Genomic DNA, 25472 nt, shown 5'->3' with positions numbered 1-25472 from the left:
TCTTCCTTCCCTCAGCTGCAGACTAGTCTTCTCTCCCAGCACACTGTCCACTTCAAGGTCATGGTACACCTTCATTTTCAAAGCCAGGTTTAAAAGTTAACCCATTCTGCACATTCAAGACATGATCTTGCCATTAACTGAAACCTGAAGACACGCTACCACACTGAGTTATGGCAGCTTCTAAAAGTTTTTGCAGAGCGGTGAAGACCAAACAGAAAGATGAGTGCACCTGTCTGTCACAGTGGTCAGGTACACTGGGGGATGCTGCCTGGGTTTCTGCATCATTACCAAGGGAAAAATCAAAGGAAAGCAAAGTAATTCTTGCACTCTCTGACCTGGGGCAGCCCAGGGTCATCCAGGACCTGGTGACATGTCTCTTTAACATAATTCTCTTGGAAATAGTTAAAGACTTGCATTATTTTCCATTTCACAGAAATTTGGAGCAAGAAATAACTTAAGGTATTAGTTAGTCTAGTCCTCTGACTTCAAAGATAAAGAGTGTGGAGATTCCAGAAGGGTAAGTAGATTGCTCCAAGTCTCACCACCACTTTCTGGCAAAACTAGTGCCACCATCGCGTGGGTGGATGAGCGGTACAAGCAGGAAGTGATCAGTTCCCACAGCCCCAACGAGGGGGGCTACTACGGGAATGCGACCTCCTAGAGATCAAAGGCACTGGCAATTGACAACATCACGGTAACTTTTACTTAGTCGTACCTCTAATAATTACCTGGTCACACCCAGAAGACTTTCATGGTTTTTGTTTGGCTGTTTGTTGCCTGGAAGTTCTGTATGCATTACCACTTCATCAAAGCCAAAATCTTAAAAAGCAAAAACAAAAGACCCCATCCACGGACAAGGAAACAATTAAGGACCTTCCACAATTAGGAAACTATGCCAACTATTGAGCAAAGCATTTCAGCAGAGGAAGTCCTATCACTCTGTCACAGAATCCTAAGATCAGCCCCAGAGTGATGTATAGAGAAACCTCGGTGGAAATACACTATTAAAGTCACAGGATCATCTGATCTTCCAAGTCCCTGGAGATTGAGATAGAGGCTTTCATGGTGACACAGGAAAAAACTACAGGTAGGTTAGGAGAATGAGCACTGTGGCTTTTTCAATCTCAGGTCACAGGGTTAGTCCAGCCTAGGTTAGTAATTGAGAACTTATGACAGATGTCTGGTGACCTGTGCGTAGAGGAAAGTCAGTTCAAGTTTTGTTTCACTTTTCTTGAACAGGTGTGCTCACATCCATCCACAAAGATGTTTGCGCTTGTGGGGGTCCCGTCACCAAATCCTTCATAGAAAGCCTGAGCATTTAATGGGAATTAAATTCTGGTATCTTTTTATCCTCTTAAGGGTAGCACTTCCCCTACTTTTTTCCAACCTCAAGCATCTTTCATGCATACACACAGTCGTCTTCTTCTTTTTCTTTTCTTTAATAAGGAATTCTTCTGAACAATTTCAGACTGTTGGCTAAGGGTTCTTATGGAACAGATGTGTTTCCCTAGAAATAGCCCGAGGACAGATGTCGTTTTATTTAGGTTTGTGATCCTTTTGGATCAAAGGTGCTTTAGGATAAGAGGCTGGTTTAGAAACAGCTTACTAGAATTAAAAAAGTAAACAGTTGAGGCATTCCTAAAGAGAAAGTCAGAATATTCAATATTTGAATATTTGAAGGGAACATTCTTCCCTCAATAATTTTGTGGCCATGCACAAAACTTTAGGATCTTTTTTCACAATGTTTTATTTTAGTGTTAGCTTCGGCTTGGTGGATTTAGTTCTGTAATTAGATTAAATAACTTCAATTGCAAGCAATGGTGAAATGAGTTTAGATCAAATTCATTAAACTTCTATTTTTTTTTTTTTTTGTTCTTGTCCTACTATGTAGAAGTCTGGTAAGGGTAATTAGCATATATTTTATCTTCAATTACTATTTCTCATAGATTTTCTGTGATTTGAAGTTGAGACCTGAAGAACTGCAAAACATTTAAAATGAGTGATGAATGAACTTTAAATTGTAGATGGCACAGCCAGATTGGGTGAACTGGGAAATGTGTTAAAGGATTTAAAAAATTTTACCTCCTTTTTGATGGCAATTCCTAAGAGCAGTCATGATGGTATACATTGTCACCTGAAAGTCATGCTGGGACAGACAATTATGTGATTTAGGAAAATATGATTATACATTACAAGATTATCTTGATAAACAGCACCTTATTTTTTAAAGCATACTTTGACTGAAAAGTCCAAAGATGATTTTAATTTCTAGCCAATGACCTAGTTTTTAAAACACTTTTGAAATGTTCCCAGTTCTGGCCACTTTGATATAACGGTAGATCAACATAACCACAGAGTTTAATTAAATGTCAGTTGATTAATACTACCAACAAAGACATTAAAATGTACTGTGGTAATTGAGAACAGGTTTACTATAGATATTTATTGTGTATCAACATTATATATGATGTATGATATGTATATATCTAAATTTATTATAACATGTACAGATGAAAGAAGTCTCTTAAAAGCAATATGCTACATAAAAAAACTTCCCAAGGTGGTCATGGAAAGGCAGACACAAACCAAAGAGCAAATTTCCTTACAGATTTGGGTTAATGTGACAGGAGGAGGATCAACTATGATCTGAGGTCTGAGAGTAAAGAAACTGAGGCCATACATGTATGCCGCTGTCCATAAAGTTCCTGTGCGATTGAAAATGTCACGCTGTTTTAAATTGTACCCGAACTTTATGGCCACCCTGTATATTCTGACACCTCACCTTCTTGCACATTTCACTGAGTTTACTGGTATTGACTGTTACTGTCCTTTCACTTTAAAACCTTTGTTTAAAGTTCCCCCTTCTCCGACTTCATGGCACGTTCACTGATCTGACATTTAGAAAAAAAAAAAACCAATTTCCCGAGTAATACATGACATTACATGTTAATTTTAAAGCAGCTTTCGGCAACTGCCCCCTGCCCAACTCCTGACATTCTAAATCTGTGCTTGGAGCAGTAGTTGCTGGTGGGCAAAAATATGTGCCTTCTTAGTTTTCAGTCCCAGCATATTTCCTTTGCAAATCCTACAATTTATTAACTCCATGGCAGATTGACACAAACCATGTTCCAAAATAAACACGCACACAAAAAAGACCTACATTGGTATAATATCCAGGTTGAGAAAAACTACTATGAAAGCAAGGAAGTTCTGATGAAAGGTGGCTGCAGTGCCTGTGGGCGAGCTGCTCTGTGCTTAGTCACCGCCAGGCATGTGCTCCGAGAAGCTCCAGAACTGGGGTTTTGCCTACTGACGTGGGGAGCAATACCATATACCTAGTGTCAAAAGCTGATGCCGCAAAAAGAAGGCGTTGTTTTTCTCTAGTGACATATTTAAATAAAAATATATACTCTAGGTTTATTTTTTGGAGGTAAAGAACACCCCCACACAAGCATCAATATGACTTTGTTTCCATGGGACCGCCATATACATTTGGTGCGAATGCTAACACAATCACAAATTTTCCCTAAATTAACATTCAAACCCACTTGAAGAGGGGACTGTTTAGATACTGGGGAGCATAGTTAACAGTGGTCACTGGACTTGGGAGTCGTGCTGGGGGCTGGGCACACTTTCTTTCCTCTCTTTCTTTTTCACGTTAGTATGATGGAACAGCTATCCCCAAACTTTTGGGGGGATGGTTTCGTGGAAGACAATTCTTCCACGGACCTTGGAGGTGAGTGGTGGTGGGGCATTAGATTCTCGTAAGGAAAATCAACCTAGATTCCTTGCATGCACAGTTAGTTTACAGTAGGGTTCGTGCTCCTATGAGAATCTGATGCCATCTCTAACGTGACGAGAGGCAGAGCACAGGCTGTACCGAGAGCGATGGGGAGTGGCTGTAAATACAGGTGACGCTTTGCTGCAGGCCATCTACTGCTCACCTCCTACTGTCTGTGCAGCCTGGCTCCTAACAGTCCATGGAGCAGTACCGGTCTGTGGCCCGGGGTTTAGTGTCCACAGTGACAGATGATGGTAATAGTACTGCCTCCAAAGTGCTTCACACTTACATGAAACTGAGCATGCCCGGTGTTAGTGGCTACCTTTCATTATGCCTATTCAAAAGATGAAGAAACTAAACCTGAGAAGGATAATGACTTGCCCAGGGCCAAGAAACTAGTGCACAATGGTAAGTGCAGTGACCAGCACCTAGTCCTGTATTCGCGACTCTTAATTAAATGTGCTGACACCAACCACATGGTCCAGGCTTTCCTCCCATGCAACACTGCTCATCACATGTGTACAGCAGCACACAGCAGCCCAGCACTATGGCCCAGAACCCAGTGTCAGACAATCTACATTGAAAATCTATCTCTGCTAGGCCAGGTGCAGTGGCTCACTCATGCCTGTAATCCTAGCACTCTGGGAGTGTGAGGCAGGTGGATCACCTGAGATCAGGAATTTGAGACCAGCCTGTGCAAGAGTGAGATCCCATCTCTACTAAAAATAGAAAAACTAGCCAGGTGTTGTTTGGGCATTTGTAGTCCCAGCTAGTTGAGAGGCTGAGGCAAGAGGATCACTTGAGCCCAGGAGTTTGAGGTTGCTGTGAGCTAGGACACAATTGCACTCTATCAAGTTAGACTCGTTATCTGGGAAAAAAAAATCTGTCTCTGGTATTTCCTAGCTGTATTATCTGGAGTGGTTTACTTTTGGGCCTCATCATGGGTGAAATGAGGTATTAACACCCACCTCACAGGGATTACAGAGGTAATCAATGTAATGACTGAGCAAAGTAAGTGCTTAAAAATGGTGGCAATGATTGATATGAATAAAAATAAAGTATTCCTGCTGACAACATCACTTGCTCGAAAACTGAAGTATAGTATTGGAACATATTGCACGCTTGCTATTGGCTAAGAGGGTGCATCTCTTGAGTGTCCTAAAAACACACACACAAACACTGGAGTATTGGGAAAGAAAAGCGATTATTTTTAAAAGGTAAAGCTCTGCTACTCTTCCCCACTCAGAGATACCTCTGTGATGCCTGATAGGAGCTAATGTCGCCACTGGAAAGCAGTGACAGCGAATACCACCAATAGCTTTTGTCTCTTCTTTTTCTAGGGAGACTTTGTCCGGTGGATGCTGCGTTCAGAGAGATGCTTTTTAAAGATGGCAAACACTTTTCCCAGGGTCCAGATTTCCTGGTTTTTCACTTCTTTCAAATAATTACTGTAAGATTGCTCAGATTTATAGCCTCCATTTCCTTTGCCCTTCAAGTCTTAGGTAAATATAAAGACATTAATGTAAAAACTTTCCTCACCTCAGCTGTGACTTATGGGACCTCCAGAGTAGGAGAAGGCTTTTCCCTACTCAGCTGGAGGGAGACGGCGCCTGCCACTCCAGTCCCTGCTTCACGAGAGAACAGGATGGAAAGCAATTTATAATTTAACTGCCTTAAACTGGCACAAACCCCATATGTACATGTTTATATTTATTAGAAGGTTTTATCAATAGGTCAGCCAATTCCAAAATAACGAAAGAATACCAGAAGTGAAAACTAACTTAACCAGGAGGAAAATGACACCAAGATGATCTCACAGTACTAAGGGACCTTTTCTGTTGTGAGAAAAAATTTTTCTCCAAGAGAGTTCATAACAGACTTAAAGGGAGATCAAACTTATTTAAAAATTGGAAACAATGCTCTTCCTAGAGTAGAGAGCGTTTTGATATAAGATGTCCATGACATCTTATAAGATGCCCAATAAAACATGGTTGGGCTTATTAAAGCCATGGTGCCGATACCTTGATATTGATAATAACTGCAGCCAAAAACGTTACCTGCAGATATATGTTTTGTTCACATTCTGATGGCATGGTTTGGAATCCGAATTTTATAAAAGAAGAAGGTGCTCAACCGATTTTATTCTGGAGAAGACAATGTCGATCACCTTTCCAATGAATTTGCTCGAAGTTTATTTCTACCACTACCGCAACTTTCTTTTAGATGAGGTTTAATGACGTCTAAGCTGTAATTCGACAGGTAAAAAAGTTTAAAGTGTCACTCAGCATACAAAAATCTTCCAGAAGGGGGTTTCTTCTACTGTACACTTAAGAAATAAAAATGTCTGGCTTTCTTTCACGTAAGACGAACTTTCTTCTAACACAAAGCATGCTTTAAAGCAGAATTTTTACCATTTTTCTGAGGAAGCATTTGACACGCATCCGTCACCATCTGGATATACGTGTGTGTGTGTGCGTGTGCATGTGTGTACATGCTACGTTTCCACACTACTTTTGAAAAGTAAATTGCTCCTCAATCTGCTTTGACTCATTTCGCTTGAGCTCAAACACACTAACATATCATGGGTTGCCGTCAAAGACAGAGAAAAACATGAAAGGTTAGGTCTCCGACAAAGTTCAGAAAAATAGAATGGTGGCTCCAGGGGCTGATGAACACTTGGATTTCACTAAAGTTTCGGGGCTCACAATCCTGCATGTGATTTACAAGCATGTGAAACCAGAGGCTGCCCTGACGGGGCTTGCCCCAGTGGACCCTGTGTCCTCCTCCACATGCTCCTGTGACTCCCAGCACCAGACTGCTGTCTCTCCAGAGCTCCACCTCAATAGACTCAGTCACCCGGACAATTAGCAGCTTTCAGCCTTACGTCCTCTCCTCCCCTGCTAAAAATATTGGTTCGAAAGCATCTTTTGAAATGAAGATCCAAGTAGATAGAGAGGGACAGGAGTCCAGTGACACTTGTTCCAATGATAGACAAGCCTTTCAGCTATGTCTGCTTCACGCTGCCCATGGAGGGCTGCCGAGGGTGTGAACCTCTCTGTCTTTTAACCACTCACCAGAACTGAGTGGCAGAGAACGGTGCTTGCTAGCTTCCTTGAGGGGCCACCCTGTAGGTGACAGGTGCAGGCTTTCTTCTGCATACATGCAAATCTAAGGCTGACTTTTGTATCCTTGGCAGTCAGGGATGTTTTGGTGAGATTTTACTAGAGGATCTCCTGGTGTTCTTGTAACTTATAATAGAGTTTACAGATATAACTGCAAACTACACATTTGAGGAACAAGAGAAATAACCATTTTGCCAACTAGCTGAGCACCAGATTCTAAAATGGAACAAAACCAGGAAAAATTGAAAATCTTATGGGTAATTTCCCAGTTAGAATTAGCTATTGATTTTTAAATGTCCTTTTTCAGAATTCTGTATCCAGAGTCTTATACACTGCCAGAGTTAACTTACATCTCTTCACTCAAATTGGACAAGTCCACACAGACATTATACGAAAGGAAGGCTTTTTAAGTTTGCTCATTAATTGGCTGCTTGGGCCATTCTTTATACTGTCTAAGTATCAGTGATTAGGTTACAGAGTGCACTATAATCAAAGATCTAGCAAATCTCAACATATTTTTAAAACATATTTCTGACTTGCTCTTTTAATTTCAACACTACAACTTATTTTCTGTAGCAAAAATAAGCTGATTCTTTAGCTTGCACTTTGGATTTTTTTGCAGATTAATTTTTGCTCCATAAACTTTAGAGAGTTTAACCCCCAGGGCACTAGGAGTCTACTACAAGTTAGGCAGCACAATTCAGTATTCAAAAATAAGGCATCATATTTTTAGCTGCAGTCAGGACTGATGTAGGGAAAAGTTGTCCAAGTCCCCTAACGACTTGGATGATGGTGTCTCTTAAGCCGTTAAAAAATCAGGTTCAGTAGGGACATTTAAAGAGATTAATCAACCAAGCCCAGCTCCTTGCACAAAAAAAAGTCAGCCTTTACCTCATGTGACGGAAATCACAGTTAATTCTTAATCTACAATTAACAGAATTCCACATTTCCTTATAGCCAGCACTAGCTTTTAGAAACTCTTATAATCAGAATTTCTGTGTGTGTCTGATTTCTTTCACTCTTACTGGTCATTAATTAACGTCCTTGAGAGGGAGCCTCCACTGTGTTTTGTGTCATTTTCATTCCAAGCATGCGGAGGTTGGGTTTAGTACATATTATTAATTTTGTGATTTTATTATTACAACTGATACTTCAGCCTGTTAAATTGCTTTTCGCCTTCTTTTAGGAGTTTAAAACTGAATAAATGGACAAGAATTGGTACATAGTATGTATAATAATTTATGAAAATTCCTATTTATGCAAAATGACTTATTGACAAACATGGCATACTGCCATGAACACATGAACTATTCATATATCAAAGAAGCCTGGAAGAATGACTGTGAAATTGCTGTGAAAATGTTTTAATGTCACCAGTCTCTGAAGGATAGACCACCAAAATAAGTGATATGATCAACCATGAATGTGTTGGCATCATATCAACACAGCATCTTCTAGCACTTCCCATGGGGGAGTTTCATAGGGACCGAAATAAGAGCCACACAAGAGCAGCATAACCTACTCGAGGTAGTAAGAATGTGGTCTCATTATTCACGATACACACACGGATATCTATGTGGTATGTTCCTATTTTATTGACATTACTAGTGCCAAAACACTAGAAGCATGTAAAATATCGCACTTTAAAATATGTCATAATCAGTTCACTAGAAAACAGATTTTGAAGTTTACTTAAGGTGCCAGAATGCCTGGAGCTTTTTTGAAAAGGGGGGGGGCAAATTTGCAAGAGTTCCTAGAGGCCTTCAGAACACCCATACTAAAGAACCGTCCTTGCTTGTACAGTTTTATTGATGATGAAATGTAATGTCTCCATGTCCGCGTCAGAACAGGGCATCTCAATGAGTATCTCATCTCATACCTCCATGAAGGGTATAAGCTGAAATAGGGAAACCTAATTTTAAAGGCAGTTGTTCCTCAGGCAGTTAAATGAAAGTAGAAACAAGAACATTGTTTTTTTGTGAGCACTTTTTACATCTCTATTTTATCATACATATCTTTCCCATATTAACATTTTTACTCAAAAAATATTTGAGAACTATTCTCTCAGATGTTTGAAAATGCAGTTCAAAGTAAATTGGCAATATGTATTACAGTGTATCAGCTTCAACTCAGTAATGCTCATTCTAAGAATGAATAGGAATGATTTCGACTTCCTTAATAGGAAATCATCCCTGACCAAGTTTGACAATATGTACAAGAATGATAAATAACATTATTTACAGTAGTAAAGAGAAACAACTGGAGTCATTCAAAATGTCTCAGAATAACAAAATGGAGCACCCGAAAGAGATAGAAACTGAGTATTTGAGAAAAATTTCCAAATCTGGGAAAGTCTTCATGACACACTGTTAAATTAAAAAAAAGAAGGCTAAAGCCATATATATATATATATAAATTTGATTTCAATTTTAAAGTTGTTTAGGAAAAAAGCTAAAAGGAAAGAGCTTCTTACTGTGTTTTCACATTTATTAAATATGCGTCTGTAGTACCTTTGTGGGAATGCAAAGTTTATTTAATTATAATATAAAAACTGGAATAGAGCATATAAAAAACATTGATAGTGTTTTTAATTGATGAGATTGCAGGTGGTGACTTTAAAAATATCTCCCCCAATTTTTTTCGTTTATAGGGAGCACATTTCACTTCCATAGGAAGGAAAAAAAAATACACCTACAGTGAGTAATGTGTTTGTCGCTACTGATTGTTAACTCATTAGGACCACTGGCCGTGAGTTCCCCGGACACATTTTCAGAATGTTATTTATTGAACACTGATGTGCAAAACTCTAATACATTCTTTTAAAAGAGATTTTTAATTTTTTGCTCTGAACTCTAATGAAAAGTTTTGTTGAAAGAAAGCTGAAAATACTGAGTTAAAAATACTTTCCATATGATCTGTGCCTTGGTGCCAAGGTCCTTCTCCTTAACAATCTCTTATTCCATATATCTTGGTGACACTGTTTCAGCATGAGCTTTAGGATGAGCAATCCAAAACATAGAGCATGACCTGTGTACTAGTTGGTTTACTCTTGTTCTTTTAACTTGGTTGATACTGACTAGATCAATAGTATATCTGTCATTTTTCTGACCTGCTTCTTCTGCTTTTGGTGTTCTTACCTTTGAGTAGAGCACAACAAGGCAAGGCGTCATACATGAGTATGAGTAGAAGAGTATAAATCTTCCCTCGGTTTTGTTCTAGTTAAGAAATGAAAAGGGTAACCAGCTCTTCCCACATCACACTGCTGGTCTATTTCATTCTAAAATAGTCATGAGCTGTTAAATATCTCTTAATTTTAGAATGCTGCAATTTGCTTTACAGCGTAGTACGGCTAATATTATATTATATTCCTCTTGTGGAACAAAATAGACAATAATTTTATTTACACATCTAGATTATTTAACATGAGAACTCAAATTAGAGACATGAGAAAGAAGGCAATGGATATGGTCAGATGTTAGATACGCTTATGTATTAAACAGATGGCTAATTGTAGATAAAAATATTTGACTTACCTGTAAAAACATGGCACAAAAAAGTCATAGGATAAGTTGTACTTTTTTATGAGACAGACTCACAAACAGATATGATAAAGGTATGATTTGCAATTGCCAAAATCCCAGAAGCCCTCTTTGTTTCTACTAGAAAGTGCTGATGGGACAAGCCTAAGGGATGTGCCCCTTAAACAAGGTTTCAACAAATACTTTATAAAGATAAAAAAGTATTTTAAATATGTAAATTACATAGGGAAAGCATGTCAAAATTAAGTCTGATGGCATCGCTCAACAGCAAATCACATATACATTTAAGGTCTCTGTCGCAATCCGGTCACCATATTATTGTTACTTTGTCTCTTTTAATATTCTTTCTTTTATTACAAAGAAATGCCTTCCGTGAAGAAGATAAAACTAACATCAAATTAACATAGCCAAAGCAGAAATAAATAAAATTTAAAAGCCAACCTTTATTCCACTTTGAACAAGTTTGTGAATGTCCAAATAAGGCTCCTTGAAAATTTCGCCTTCCGGGGTAAGTATCTTCACGTAGCCTTCTTTTTCCAGAATGAAGAGCCGGTGTGAGCCATCCCCACTGTGCAGGGCACCGACAGGCTGCCGCAGCCCGCTCACAACCTCCTGAATACAGAAGCAGTTGTGTTTGTGCTTTCTGGACAAATTAAAGAAAACCAGTAAGCTTTTCTTGAAATGGGAGAGGTAAGGGATGCACAGAGCACCCTTTTCAAAATATATTTCCTCTAGGAATCAATGGTTTTAGAGAGTCATGAAGGGCTGCTAACCTAAGGGTCACAATACGATTTTTTAAAATTCTTTTTGGTGGAAAAACAACAAAACAGCCTCTATCAGAACCTAAAGGAGAGAATCGAAATATGTACGTACTTTAAAATTTCATAAGTTCATTATCTCATCATTTGGTGTCTCCAATTAAAATTAGCTGTTACTCCCAATAATTAAAACTTACAGAAAAGTTTGTGGAGGGAAAGTTCTATTTATAAAAATCCGATAATAATTGTGCTGAACATTTCCACAGGGCCATAAGGTAACAACAGTCATAAAATTCAAGTTTCAAACTATACCCATAAAATTCATGAGTCATAGGGAAGCCAAGCTCATAACATAAGATTAGTAGTCTACATATTAAAAGCATTTAAGCTATGATTTGGGAGAAGCAAACTACCAAAAAGAAAAAAAAATAACGCATCTGGAAGATATAGCTGCTGAACTTAAGCACAGACAGTCGATTCACTGTCAAAACCACAAGATTGGTCAGTTGGGCTTTTTTTTTTTAAGATTAAAGAAAATTTATCTTTATGAACCTGCTGATGTCTTCCACTTTCTCATATTCTTCCATCTGGTCCAAGTAATTGGATGCTGGTCCTCTCACTTGTTTTCTTGGAAAATCTGGAAAGCACAACCCACCATCCTTTCTTGCATAGTAAAAGCAAAACTCATCAGCAGTTGTTTGAAGGAAACCTTTAAAAAACATAAATGAGAAAATTAAAAATATAAATGAGAAACATTTAGTGTCCTAGTAAAACCACTTTGTTTAACAGATATAATGGGGGGGGGGAAGCGTGTTTAGAAACTATCCGAATATTCTAGGGAAAAAACTCAACTAAAGTAAGGAGAACACAAATATTGAGGGTTGAGATCCCCATTTGTTTTTAACCAAAATCTAAGAATTGAAGTAAAAGTGAAGTTGTATGATGCCAGATATTTTAAAAGGCTCTTACGAAACACACGTAGTGCAAACTGTACAAACCCAGCATTGATCTTAACTGTTTTCAAGCTACCCTCGTTGTCACATGTTGCACCTGTGAGTTTATTTCATCACGATTCAGCATTTGTTCCCTATAATACTAAGTAACCTCCAAAGAAGAACAAGATTAGTATCAAGAAAGAGACAGGCCATCAGGTTTTGGTCATTTTACAATTCTTCCTGAATTGCCACTCACACAAGACCAAATAACAAACCTAATGAACACAGTAGGTCCTTACACCCCGTAATAATAAAGAACTGACTCACTGTCAATGATCAAGCAATGCATTGATGCTGATCACATAGCCTTCATTTTCAAATATGGAGGTACCTTTTTCCTGCACCTCACTTACAGGAGATAATGGTTATTTTATGATACAAAAACTATATTTGAAATATCCCTTCAAATCAGCTAGTAGAAAACTGACATATCACTGAGCCAAAACAAAAACAAAAAATTGACTTATTTAATTGAATCTCAAAGAAAGATGGTTTTCTTTTCTTATCTATTAAGAATGTTGTCAGACAAAAACAGGTCACTTTGAATAAGAAATAACGTTATGACAAAAAAGGAGCTTTGAATATTACTTTTAAAATAGGAACAAGATTCAAGGCTTATTCTGGTGACTTCTGCCTTGTATAAGATCCTGAATTGCCACTTCTGGTCTCACACCTTTAATTATATTTCAAGTTTTGATTTTTATCTAACAAGTTAGATCATTATACCGCTATCAGTTTTGTGATAAAGGCACAGGGTAATTTAGCAAAGGTTTAGAAGCTATATAACACATTCAGGTTTAGCATGGATTTCTAAGAACTAGAATTTAGGATCAGCTCAGTGAGGTTTATCAATGGGGCATAAAAGACATTCAAAGGTTATTTTCTATGTGCTTGACCTTGGACCCTTCGAAACAAAAATCTTATCTTAGAACGAGAGGGTCCCAAATGTTAAAGCTTGATGGACATTCTGGCCTAACTTTTGGGTGAACTCTTGGGTATAACTCTTGAATTTCTGAGAGAGACTCTCTGAGGCCCATATCTGACTTGGGTGCTAGGAAAGATCTGGTCTTTGGGAATCAGGCAAAAAAGAGCGAAGTCCTTGGGAGTGTGTGTGTGTGAGTGTCTGTGTGAGAGAGTGGTGAGGGGCACAGAAAAAAGGGGGACAGAACTGCTGGGAAGGGTGCTCCATGGGAGGGGCCAGGCATGGGAAGGTTATGTTGGAAAGAATCCAGGGATTAGAAATTTGAGAGAAGAATGAAATTCACAGTAGCAGTTATCCATCTTCAGCAATTCACCATCTGCAAAAGATAATTTTTCTCCTCCATCCGTCAATGGCTAGGTGTTCAGATGAAAATTGCCTAATCGTGTTAAACGGGATTAAACCAATTGAACTAACGATGAGCAGACATTTCACACTACCGTAACCTGAGGAGAGGAAGTCCAATGGTGATAAAAATCCTTACGATTAGAGGTATAAGCAAGCAAGACCAACAGATACCCTCTGGTATGCCTTCCATAGAGTGCACAACGCCATCTGTCAGTGAACAGCCAAGTATCCACCCTGCTCACTTAGGCAGAAGGAAAGACCTGTGGAGCTGAGCCGCGAGCTCTTATCTGTTGAATGTAACTTTGGTGTTTTTAAAAAGTGTCAATTCACAATGGGAGAATAATATTATAATTAGTAAAATCCTAGTATGTGCTCACTATGTGGCTTTTTAATGACATTTCTCATTTGGGAAAAAAAATAAGCAGAGGAGACATGAATTCAGAACTCAAATCTCTAGATAGCAGCTACCTTTAAGGTATATGAAACTGCTAAAGAGGCTGTCTTTTCTTAAAGCCATGAAGGCAAAATAAATGTTAGATCACTTATATACTGATCTCTTCGTGTATTGGGAAATAGAGAAAAAAGTGAAGACATCTGGAGTTCTTTTCCTCTCCCAATCCCTGTCAGTTTTTGCCTTCCTCTGACAAAACACACCCTCGAGGGTACCCTCTTCTTTGATTTGTAGAAAGATGAAGCTATTAATGAAGACAGTCAAATGTGTTATTAGTTTCTTATAAAAATAATCACAAAGTAGCTGTTTTCCCCGGTTTTAAACTTTTGAGAAAATAAACCAGATCATTCAATAGACTTAAAAAGGGAAAACTATCACAAATTTGCTTTTATAGTAATTTTCAATAAATTAGTGTTCTAGAATTCTAAAGATACTCCAGTGCTGGGGGCAGGAGCTGAGGGGAGAGGATTACCATCTTATTCATCATACTTTAGGAAATGCTAACCTGCCTGCCAAGATTGAGTCTAACTAACAAATCGATTACCCTAAGTAACTCAGAGACTGTGTTATTACAGCTCACTTTTGGAACGAGTAGTAAGAATGATTATTAGCACTTGACATATCCAGGGGCAGCCCCACTGTTTGTCATTAAAGCTTTCCAGAATCTCTGGGAAGCACCCTTGCTGTTGCATCCACCTCTAGAGTGGAGCTTTCATCTGGTTATCTTTCAAGGCAGCCTGGGTGGCCACCAAAAGCACTTGACATCTTGATGCACTTCAGCAGTTTTACATATATACAAACTCTGTAGAAAAATAAATGTGTCATTCGTTACTACATATGTTGATCTGAGGAGTGAGGTGCTTGCAGCGCTGTCTCTGAGCTGTTTGCTGTGCTCTCTGTCAGTGGGCATGGCTTTTATTTTACTGTTTGGGGAAGGTAAAATAAATTTTAAAAATAAAGATCCCCACGGATGAGCCCCCAAATCTAACATGTTTGATTTAATTAAAGTAGATAATGATAAGTGGAAAAACTAAATGTTGATATCACTTTCCATTTGTAGTCCCAAAGGCAAATGTTTAAGACTTGAAGTTTGCAGCAAACCTTTATGGTATCTAATCTGTTATGGTTTCTCGGTAGGCCATACAGGCAACCGTGACCTATTCTACTCTGCCTGGGGGAAAGTGAGAAAGAAGAAGAAACAGCTGGTTTAAGCAAAGCCTTAGAAACATGGCTGTCATTTGCAAAGACAATGCTAATGTTTTCACATTGGATGGGTTTCCATACGCGTTATGCTCTACCAAAGGCACCAAGCAACCTGAGCGAAAATGTTTTCTCAGGTTATTCAGAGGGGTTTATTGAAAATACCAAAATCTACACTTTTCTGGGTCAGAAACAAATGTAAAATATACATAGCAGTTCAAAAAACTCTCTCAGGGCATCCTACAGTTCTTAAAGCTTGTCTTAAATACCATTTGATTTTATAAACTGTTAACTTCAGTAGATGTCTTTGCCTAAATAAACCAAATCTTGTCTTGTTAAATTCTTTTCTTCCTGTGTTGATTCTTCAACTAAAGCAGTAACAATCAAAGTTTATAAACTTTTGGTGGTAAAAGTAATCAATGCCCAAACATCTATGTTTACTGGAGCCCAAAATATGATAATGACTGGGTATATTTATGCCATCAGATACTAAGAACTCTCTATCTTTCCTATCACCTAGCCATTGTACATAAGAACTCTCTATCTTTCCTATCACCTAGCCATTGTACATAAGAACTCTCTATCTTTCCTATCACCTAGCCATTGTACAACTTTGCTTAAGACATTTACCTTCTCCTGAGGCTCAACTTTTCTCATCCGTCCAATGCAGAGAGCTCTACTGTTCTTAACTCCATCTCAAGATTTTTTGAGGAGCAAGTCAGTCATTATATGCGAAAGTGCTTCGTAAGGTAATACTTTGTTTTGATTCCTACTCGTTTTTTACTTTAAGGAAATATCTTAAAAGTCAGTGGACATTCTCCAATTACGTGTCAGCTATGTGGAAGAGGAGGCTGCCCTGATATTGACAGTGATATTGACAGTAAAGAAGACACTAGAAAGAAATTTGTACTGATGATAATCCAAAGTATGTGAAGATTAACAGCCGTATTATCAGCTTAACAAGAAATGTTAAACCAAAATACTGTCCGTAAAGTGAAATTACAATGCGCCTTTCAGCAGCAATAAAAGGTATGAATTTGGAAAGGTTAATTATCAGGTAAAAATAGGCATTTGGAAAGCCCAGATAAATTTTATAACACTCGTAAATAAGCAATTAAGAACAGGTTATCTTGTAAGGGTATGTTGCAATGGTTTATTTAATGTGTGCATTTTTTACCTGGAATATGGCTTCGGCAAGTATAAAAGAATTCTTTGCAGTAGTCTTTGCAGAGTAGGGGAAGGACTAGATCTCTTTCCAAGACTTCTCTCTCAGGCGAGTGGAACAGGCTTTGAGAATGTGGAGAGCAAAGTGCACATTTGATTTCCTCCAGTAACTTCCCACATTCTGTGTTGTTGGTAACGGAAAATATCTGGAATCCATAAATCAGAAACAAACATCTTTTTAGTTATGTAATGTTACGTTTGTGTACTTATTTACTTATTTGCGATCATGAAAGCAGAAAAGTCTAATTTAATTTAGCCAATAAAATTTTCTGAAAAGAATTACTGCGTCACAATACAGAATGCCTTTATAAGGATGCAAGTACAATATCTGGGGCTGGGCTGGGAGAACAAAGGGCAGGGATGCATCAAAGTGCTTCTCACCCTTGCAAATCAAAGTTTATTAATCTGTCTTGCAGGTGTGAAAACTTAAAAGACAATTACATTTAGACCGTTAAACCTTTATCACTTTATTCTGCCTCAAAGTGTGTGCTGAATGATACTTGCCTTTAAAATTCCAAATATCTTTATCCAACTGCATGCAAAGCAGAATTATTTAAGACATGGCTTATTTGCATCTTAGGTGAAAATCGATTTAATTCCTGAAATTCCTAATACGGTTTTCTTAAAAATGCAATTAAATTGCATTTTAAAAATATCAACAAATGTTCAATCTACAGACTGTCTAGGAAAAGTTTTCTAAAATGGGGAAATATCTGCCTTTTATGTTTTATTAAAATAATATCCCAAGTGGAATCAAACCAGTTTAAGACAAATTTTTGTTATTTATTATCTCTTAGCCAGGATAAACTTTCTAAGTAGGTCTTCACCTATGTCTCAGGTATGTTATATGCATGAATAAACACAAGAGTTTACTGAAAATGCTTTTAAATGGTGTGCAGTGAATTTTAATCAAAAAGTTATGCTCTTATCATTTAGAATGATATGTTTTTTAAATGATATCAATTTGGGAGGTATTGATTCATTGAAGTTAACAGCAGAATAGCTCTTGGTGTGTAGTAGTAATTTTTAAACTGACTTCTGGAGCTCCTTCAATAAATATAGAAGCTAATACCTGCACAATATTTGACACATGACACATAATGTTGTCTAAATCAAGCACTCATTTTTCATATTAAAAAAAAACCATAATGAGATTGAACACTTTTCCACAATTTGTCTCACTATATTTATATTGAATGATTCCTTTAGAACTATGAACTTTAAAAGAATTAACTTTTAAAGTTCTAGATCATTGCTTAAAGCAAATAATTTTTTCACAAGCTGAGTTTCTAATTTGAGTAAATCTGATGGCTGCTGATTTTTGATAATGATATTCTAGGCGATTAAGGAAATTTGGATCCGAAAGAGTAAAGTAACTAAAAAAAAATTATTAAATACAAATTTAATTTGTAATTTTAGTGTGAGGTATTTAAAAGAAGTATTCTCATAGAAATAACCCCCATTGTGGAAAAGAAATATCTATGCTGTGCTGTAACTATCTGCAATATTCAGAAAAGTTATTATTAATCTGTTATATTTACATTTTTTATCAATTTATTTAAATGACAATTGCCTAAATGGTTAAAGTTTTCTAAAAGGAAACATACACCAGACACTTAGAATTTGCATTCCAAGAATGTTTTAAATGTCTTTTATTCTCCACACTCTGGCAGGCCTCGCCAGATCTATTCAATATTAATAATGTTCCACTCTGTTCTCTTTGTTTATCATCTAAGCAGTCCCCCCCAAAGAAAACAACCGCAGGATGCTGAAGCCACCTCTTTTGCTGGTGAAAAACTGGGATGTAATTCACTCCCTTTGGTTTTACGGGGAATAAGCATGCTTGCATTTTTTATAGCTGAAATGAAATGATCCCCATGTACTCTCCCAGCTGCTATCCAGGAAAAGCTTGATTTTAGTGCCTCAAGAACTTTGTCTTTTACAATTTTTGGAATGTTTTCTGGCCACAAGGTCTCTCATCAAAAGTTTCAGAAATAGGATTCAATAAATTATCCGATATCAAGTATAATATTATTCTTTTTAAAGTTTCATGCTGTTCTGGCCCAGCAGGATGGTAACATTTTGCTCTGTGTGAGGTCTGCAGTGTAAATACCTATTTGAGGACAGATAGAGCCATCATTCTGGCTTTGGTTTCAATGAACCAATAGTGTTACTGAAGTCAATTAAACTGACTCAGCCAAAGCGGCAACACTGATAGAGACAGATGAGGATGGGTGTGTGCAGGGGAACTTTTTCCTCTTTTTGGCTTATGTGTCTGTATTTGCAAAGGTCCCTAACTTTATGTCTGACAATGCCATCAATCTTGATAAGACATTTAAGCTAATTTCCTGTTTCAATTTTTAAAGGCTATATACGAAACCATCAAATTGTAGTGGTTTAATTTAAATATACTTCAGAAATCATGTAAAACTCTGAAACATTATTACAGCGTGCTGAGGAATGATTGTGGCTGTTGCTGACTAATCTATAACATCTGGCAGGTCATCCTTTAATCTTTAGCCACAGGAAAGTAAAATCCATAGAAGAAAGGTAAGATAAATAGGGCGTACACAGGAAAGCGTGGCCTACAACTATAGCTTATCAACAAATAGTAAACGGGCTGACAGAGACCTTCTGTATTTCTCTTTATTTATCAAGTAACTAAACAAAAGAGGGCAAAAAGGCACCCACATGGGTTCCATGAGGGGAGAAAAGGAGAAAATGCATGACAGTATATTAAGATGTTGCCTACAGATCACTTTGTGCACAAAAAGTTATTTCTAAAAATCATATGCCTACAAGGTTGTTCAGCTGTTGGAGAGAACACTTGCGACTCTGGACTATAGTGCTGGATTATGTCATTAAAGAGTTCAGTTTCAATTTTAGGCTAATATGTAAATAGATCATTGTACTAAGGCAGCTGTTAAAGGGACCCCAGGATGAGTTATTTGTTTAGTTGGATGTGTTCAACAATAGCCTTTGTCCCTGAAAGAGCCAGAGCAAACAAATGATTGTAAAAGGGCACACTTGAAAACAATTACTTTTCACCCATTCCTTGACAGCTTTGGCTGTGAAACCACCCAAGGTAGAGAGAGCTTCTATGCCTCTGTGGCTACAAGTTAAGTTTTCAAAATGGGGGTATTTCAGTTGGTTGCAGATTCAATTTGGCTAATGAGAATTAGAACCTTTTAGCATGCTGTATTTAGAAGTTGCGATAATAAGGCAAAGATAACATGACTTCCTAAATGTTGGCAATATTTAGTTGTAATAATGGTGGTTAATAATCTCATTGCAACATGATTAAAATATACAAAAAATTAAAATGTAAAAGCATAATACTATGAAGAGTTGAACTTAATGCTAGTTCATTAAAGAAAACTGTCCATCTAGAAACTGGATTTAATTGCATAGTTGGGCACGCTCCATTATTCCTACCTAGTGGGCTACTATCTGTCTAAGAAATTTCTTCCCCTAGGAAAGAACTACTACTGTAAGTTCTTGAAAAGTTACAGAAATCTTTCTGGGGAAAAGTTTTTTTTCTTTCATAAACAGAAAAGGGCTTTCTCAAATAGCAATCATCTCTCCTGTATACACATTATGAAATAAGACCCTAACATATATTATAATCCAGGAAGGCTTACAGGAAAAAGGGAAACACTGAAGTTTATTATAAAATAACATGTTTTAAAAACTATTAAAACTTGAGAACTAACATAGGTCAAGAATGCATATGCACAGCTATATCAAATCTCTGTTTTGAACAATTTGAGTATTGTTAGTTTATAAACCACTTGTAATGGAACCAGCAAAGTGTAATGTACCAAACTTAATTCAGACACATTTTCCAAATGACTAAGGGTCTGCTGGAGATTGGAAGCACGTAAAACAGAAAGGAATGCGGATAGCTAACGTGGCAGATTGCTTCCTAAAGAATGATTTCTTTAAAATAAAATTTATATAACTTCTCTTAAGGTTTATAACTCCCCTCAGTCCCATCGCCACTCCCACTTCTCCCTACTCATTAGTTAAGAGCAAAGTTTTCATTCCACATGTTCCTGGAAGAGCTCAGTGCTGCAGGAGTCTCTAGAATCATCTGTATGTTCATTGTAGACATTGCATATAGGGAGACTTGATGACAAATATTTCTAAACTTTTCTCTGAATTTCCTGGTTCTTTAGGGCCCCTGGTAAAATTCGTAAGGTGATTTGCACGGGGCTATTTTCTAACTTAATTCAATTACAACACAGGAGCTTAATGATAATTGTTTTGAATAAAATGCCAGAATATCCGTCCCCTGAATCTCAGACCACTGCTGCATATGGTAAGAATAAAGAGAGAGTTGCAGCTGAAAACCTGCAGCAAGACAGTTCTCACTCATCTGGGAATAGAGGGAGTTGGACAAATGCTGCCTCAAAAGGCATGAACATTTGGACAGAGCTGGGGACTGAAAGAGAATGATGTTCTCTAGTTTCACCCATTAGTGAACCAACTAACAAATACAATGGTGTTGTTGTTATTCTTTTGCCATAAGCAACAGGACTCTGTGTGTGGGCGGCAGTTTAGTGCTGAGGAGGATAAGTCGACCCCTTTTTGTCCTATTGATTTTTTCCTATTTGCATGACTTGAGCAAATTAAATGATGCAATATGGCTTTTTGTTACAAAACAAAGTGAGAGATACCACCCAGACACATATGTTGATTCGTAGGAGCTGTTTACATGAGAATAGAGTGAAATCTACCGTGAACTGAGCATAAAAATTAGATTCAGCCTGGGTATTTTTTTTTATTATGCCTGGGCCAGCACGACTGAAGCCCAAGTTTTCCAAGAGTCTCTCAGACCTTGACAACTGCAGTGTTGTAACAGAGGAATTCTTAATTAAACCTTAAATGGGGAAAGGGAGGGGGAGAAAGACACCTGATTGTTTATTTCACGTGCAGTGATTGTTAATGACATGAGCCAGCAGTCTTCCCTTAGAGTACAGTATATACCACATTCCATGGCACGAACGATATTGCAACCCCAAATAAGCTTGTCTTTACACTCAACCAACCCTATTTTCGTATACGGATTTATTAACACAAGGGAAATGCAAATGCCATTACTCTTAAAATAAGTTCTTAGAGCTCTTCCAAGACACCTAGCCACCTCTGAAAGCCTGCATTTATAACGTTGCAAAATGACGGGGAAACGTCTCAGTTTTACGTGATAAATACGCCCCAGCAAAATCTTTCTCCAGTTTTTTTGGTTCTTCACCGGAGTACTAGGAGTTCTTTTCCTCTGGTTTTACTAAAGTAATGCAAGGCACCCCCCTGTGACGCGGCCGGCGACCGTACACCAACCATGCTTCAATATCCTTTACGATTCAATCCTCTCCCTAAACGAGCACGTGGAGAAAACGGCACAAATCTTTTCACCCTAGAAAAATAAACCGGAAGTCACAGCCACCTTAATTTACCGTTTCACCGCAGTCAATGCCCAACTTGATCCAAAATGTGCTGTTAATCGCGACTCTTTTAACATATGTGCCCAGCCAGGATGCGGGTACCACTGAAACGTCTCTTTTCTGAGACAGGCAAGTTTGCCTAGCATCTGGGGGCGGGAGAGCTGTCTGCACACCTCAGAGAAACACACAACCAAATCGCGTTGGGGCTTTAGAAAAGTTATCGAAAGAACTCCCCAAACAAGTTTTGCCCTTCTTACAGCTACCAGCACCGCCAGAGCCACAGGGAACCCCACCCAGCCAGGGTGCCAAGTACGCATCCGTGAGGCCGGTGATCGCCTACCTTGTTCTCCAGGCGTCCCAGCCCGGGGCTGTCACTCAGCAGGCAGCAAGACAGCCGAGGGTAGAAGCCACCGCACAGCATCTCTCCCCCGCTCAGCAGCTCCAGCTGGGACATCATCCGCCTGTCTCTCCTTTTCAGGCGCTTCGGGGGGTTCCCATTCAGGCACCTTCTCCTCCTCGCTCCGCTCCCTTCGCCTCTTTCCCCAAACTTAGCATCTCCTTCAAAGAAGCCCAGAGCCACGGCCAGCAGCAGCAGCTTGAAGGAGAGCATCTTCAGCATCGTCTGCCCCGAGCGGCAGGGGCTGGGCGCGGGAGGATGGGGGGGGAACGCCACTGCCCAGCAGGGGCACTAGGGCGCAGCTCCAGGAGGAGGATGCGGGGCTGCAGGGCACCGGAGAGGCAGAGGGAGGTGGTGGGGCCGAAAATAGGTAGAGCGATGCAACTTTGCAAAAGGTAAAAGACGAGGCGATGGGTCCGATGCCTTGGGGGAGCCCGAGGAGCGAGATAAAGTTGTGCAGATGACACCGTTTGCAGTTGTGCCAATGTCAGTTGGGTTAGGTGCTTTCTGCTGCGGCTGGGAAGTGGGAGGAGGAGAAGTAGTTGGAAGAGGAGGAAGAGGAGAAGACGGTCACAGAGGTTCACTTGTCCGTGTAACGGGAGTTGTTTAGGTGGGACAGTAGCAGGAACGGAAAGAGCTCCGGCGGCGGCGGGGCAGGCGGAGGCAGGGCCAGCGCTGGGCTCTAGATGATGCTGAGGTCTCCTCTGCCGGCGGCTGCAGCTTCTCACACAGCCTCTCATGTTTCGCTCCCTCTTTTCTTCTTCTTTTTAACTAGCGCGCGGGGAGGTGCTGCCACCGCGCGCCCCTTGACGTCACCGCTTCTCGCGCGCCCCCGCCCGGGGTGGGGGAAGGGGAGGGGGCGGCCGGGGTGCGAGCGCGTCCCCCGAGCCCCTGCGGCCTCCGGGCTGCGGCGGGGAGGGGCGGCGGGCCGCGACGGCGACGGCCGGAGGGGGAGGGCCGGCGGAGCCAGCCTGGAGGGCGCGGAGGCCAGCGCGCTCGCCGCGCCGGCGTGCCCGGTTGGGGGTGTCCAGGGCCCCGCTCCCTGGCCGACCTGGGGCGAGGGCGCAGCCCGGAGATTCCGGGGCTGCCGGGTGGTTGCCTCCTGCCAGCTCCTTTCTCCTCCCCGCAGCCCCTCCGCACTGCCCCGGCTAAAGGCGGCCAAGCTGCGGCTCCGAGCGAAAGTGAGTAAGAGTGGGCCGCGGGAGGTGAGAAGGGAGGGGCGCCTTCCAGGGCCTGCCCCACCCCGGCCCCCGGCCCGCCCCTCGCCCCGGGGGAGGATGGATGGAGTGGGCTGGAGCCCGCAGGGGAGAGGGTTTCAGCCCCTTTCCCCTCTCCCAGCCCGCACAGACATCCTCTTTGGCCCTGGGATTTTCAGTGTGAAGCTCAAGTTCTCAAAGATCTTTCTTGGGGTCTGACTTAGAGATGTGGGGACGTCCCAGATGCTGCGGTCGCCGAGTAGTCTGAGGTGGTTTGGAGACTTCCGAAAAAGGACACCCATCCTCAGTGAAGGTCCTGCAAGCTACCGAAGTGGCAGAGACGCTAGCGCGTGGCCTGGAGTGGGGTGTCGGGACCCGGGCGAGCCATAAGTGCCTCCCAAAGGGTTTGCCCGGATTTGGGCGGTTTGGCCCTGGATTCTCGCTTTGGAGACCCCACCTGTGCCTCGGAGCTAAGCCCCGCCCAGCTGGTGCGGTCTGGGAACGCAGGTTCCCGGCCCCAGGTGGGCGGAGAAGTCAGTTGCTGAATCTGCGTTCCTTTTAAATCTCTCTTTCTCTCCTCTCTTCTCTCTTTCCTCTGTCTCCCTCTCTCTCCTCTCCCTCTCCCTCTCCCTCTCCCTCTCCCTCTCCCTCTCACACACACACACACACACACACACACACTTTTTAAGTCACACAAGTATGCGCGCGCTCACTTTCTGGGGAGAGACTCCTGGGGGTGTAAAAATGCGTTTGTTCTGGAGGAAGAATTAGTTGCAGATCTGTAGGCGTTCAGACGCACCATGCCTTACTTATCCTTGTGTATACAAATAAATTAACCTTTCCCCTAGCTAGACAAAATCTGCGTAAAAAAGTGCTTCTAAAAAGACGTCTACGTTATCAAAAGCGGTGGCATGACGTTTACGGGATCCCAGTAACTTGGCATCAGGATGAGCTTCTGCAGGGTTGCACGCAAAACATGCTTTTTGCCCACTTGGATATTTAACAGGGGAGCTGATTTCTGGTAAATGGGTTTTAATGAGTAGATAAAGTTTTTTTTCCCTTTGACAAGGGAGGAATGTTCACCATATTTGGATTTGCTTCACTTCTTGGACACAGATTATATGCCACCCAAATGTGAAAGTTGGTAATTTGAGATGGGTGGCTACTTACTTTTAAAGAGGTTGTAATAGATAGGTAAGGCTCTGTCCCTTTCACTTCGCAAGCCTTTGTTTACTAGTGGAGTTAGATTTTTTTTCTCCAAAGAGGTGACCAATTATATTAAGTGCCAAAAAATCTGCTGGGATGTTTGTCTCAGTAAGGAGCTAAATGTAGGCCTGATGACATACTTAGCGTTTCTCTCAAGACCTGCTGTGTATACACACGACTTCTGCACACATGTGATTGCAAATGCTACTTTGGATTTGACATTCTCCCTATTTTAAGGACTTTATATATAAAATAAATCAGAGTGCTCTAAGAACTTTAAGACTTTAAATTATCTCATTTAATAGATCTCTAGATGAATCTCACCAAGGTTAAATCACTTGCCCATTTCATCTATTTAGGTAATTTGAAATTCAGGACCCAGGAACACAATTTAGGGTAATTTCCACTATCTAAGGCTTTATTCCTCAATGGGAATAAAGTTTTATGTTGATTTTCAAAAATAAAAATCCTTCAGAAATGATATTTCTGTGGTTTGAGCTCCCACTGTAAGTCATGAATTCATATTAGTCGTTTTGAACAGGCCTTCCTTATGATGCCTAAGCTGAGTAAATTTTAGTTTAAAAAAATTATACATCTGTTATAACCTATGGCCCTAAGTTTCAAGATACAGATAGCTCATAAAAGATTACTGAAACAAGACATCCTTGTTCTTTCTTGGTATACAGAAGCTGGAATCATCTCATCTAATGTTTGTAGTAAAAGTCAGTAAACTGGGTCACTGACAAGACAGCTGAGCTAAGTGTTACCCATGTAACACTTCCATTTCCAGATAGTCACTAAGTGGAGTTACACAAATGGACTTACTTCTGAT

General features: G+C 40.0%; 1 protein-coding gene across 2 annotated transcripts in view; it reads right to left on the bottom strand.

The window, feature by feature from the left end:
* The window catches only part of HHIP (hedgehog interacting protein), a 93398-nt gene extending 70261 nt beyond the window's left edge, over positions 1 to 23137 (bottom strand). The window contains exons 1-4 of one of the 2 annotated variants that reach the window (XM_003790191.2): positions 22182 to 23137; positions 16351 to 16543; positions 11753 to 11909; positions 10884 to 11085 (exon numbers count right to left, since the gene is read on the bottom strand). In XM_003790191.2, coding sequence (XP_003790239.1) covers positions 10884 to 11085; positions 11753 to 11909; positions 16351 to 16543; positions 22182 to 22460 — 831 coding nt within the window. In that variant the 5' untranslated portion in view covers positions 22461 to 23137. The remainder of the gene's footprint in view (positions 1 to 10883; positions 11086 to 11752; positions 11910 to 16350; positions 16544 to 22181) is intronic. The other variant, XM_023513456.1, reaches the window with a different exon arrangement.
* Positions 23138 to 25472: the final 2335 nt, after the last annotated feature.

Source organism: Otolemur garnettii, unplaced genomic scaffold (assembly GCF_000181295.1).
Source record: "Otolemur garnettii isolate 467f Iridium unplaced genomic scaffold, OtoGar3 scaffold00041, whole genome shotgun sequence".
NCBI classification, from domain to species: domain Eukaryota; kingdom Metazoa; phylum Chordata; class Mammalia; order Primates; family Galagidae; genus Otolemur; species Otolemur garnettii.
Note: the sequence above shows the minus strand (reverse complement) of the source record. Positions and strands in the feature narration are given on the sequence as shown.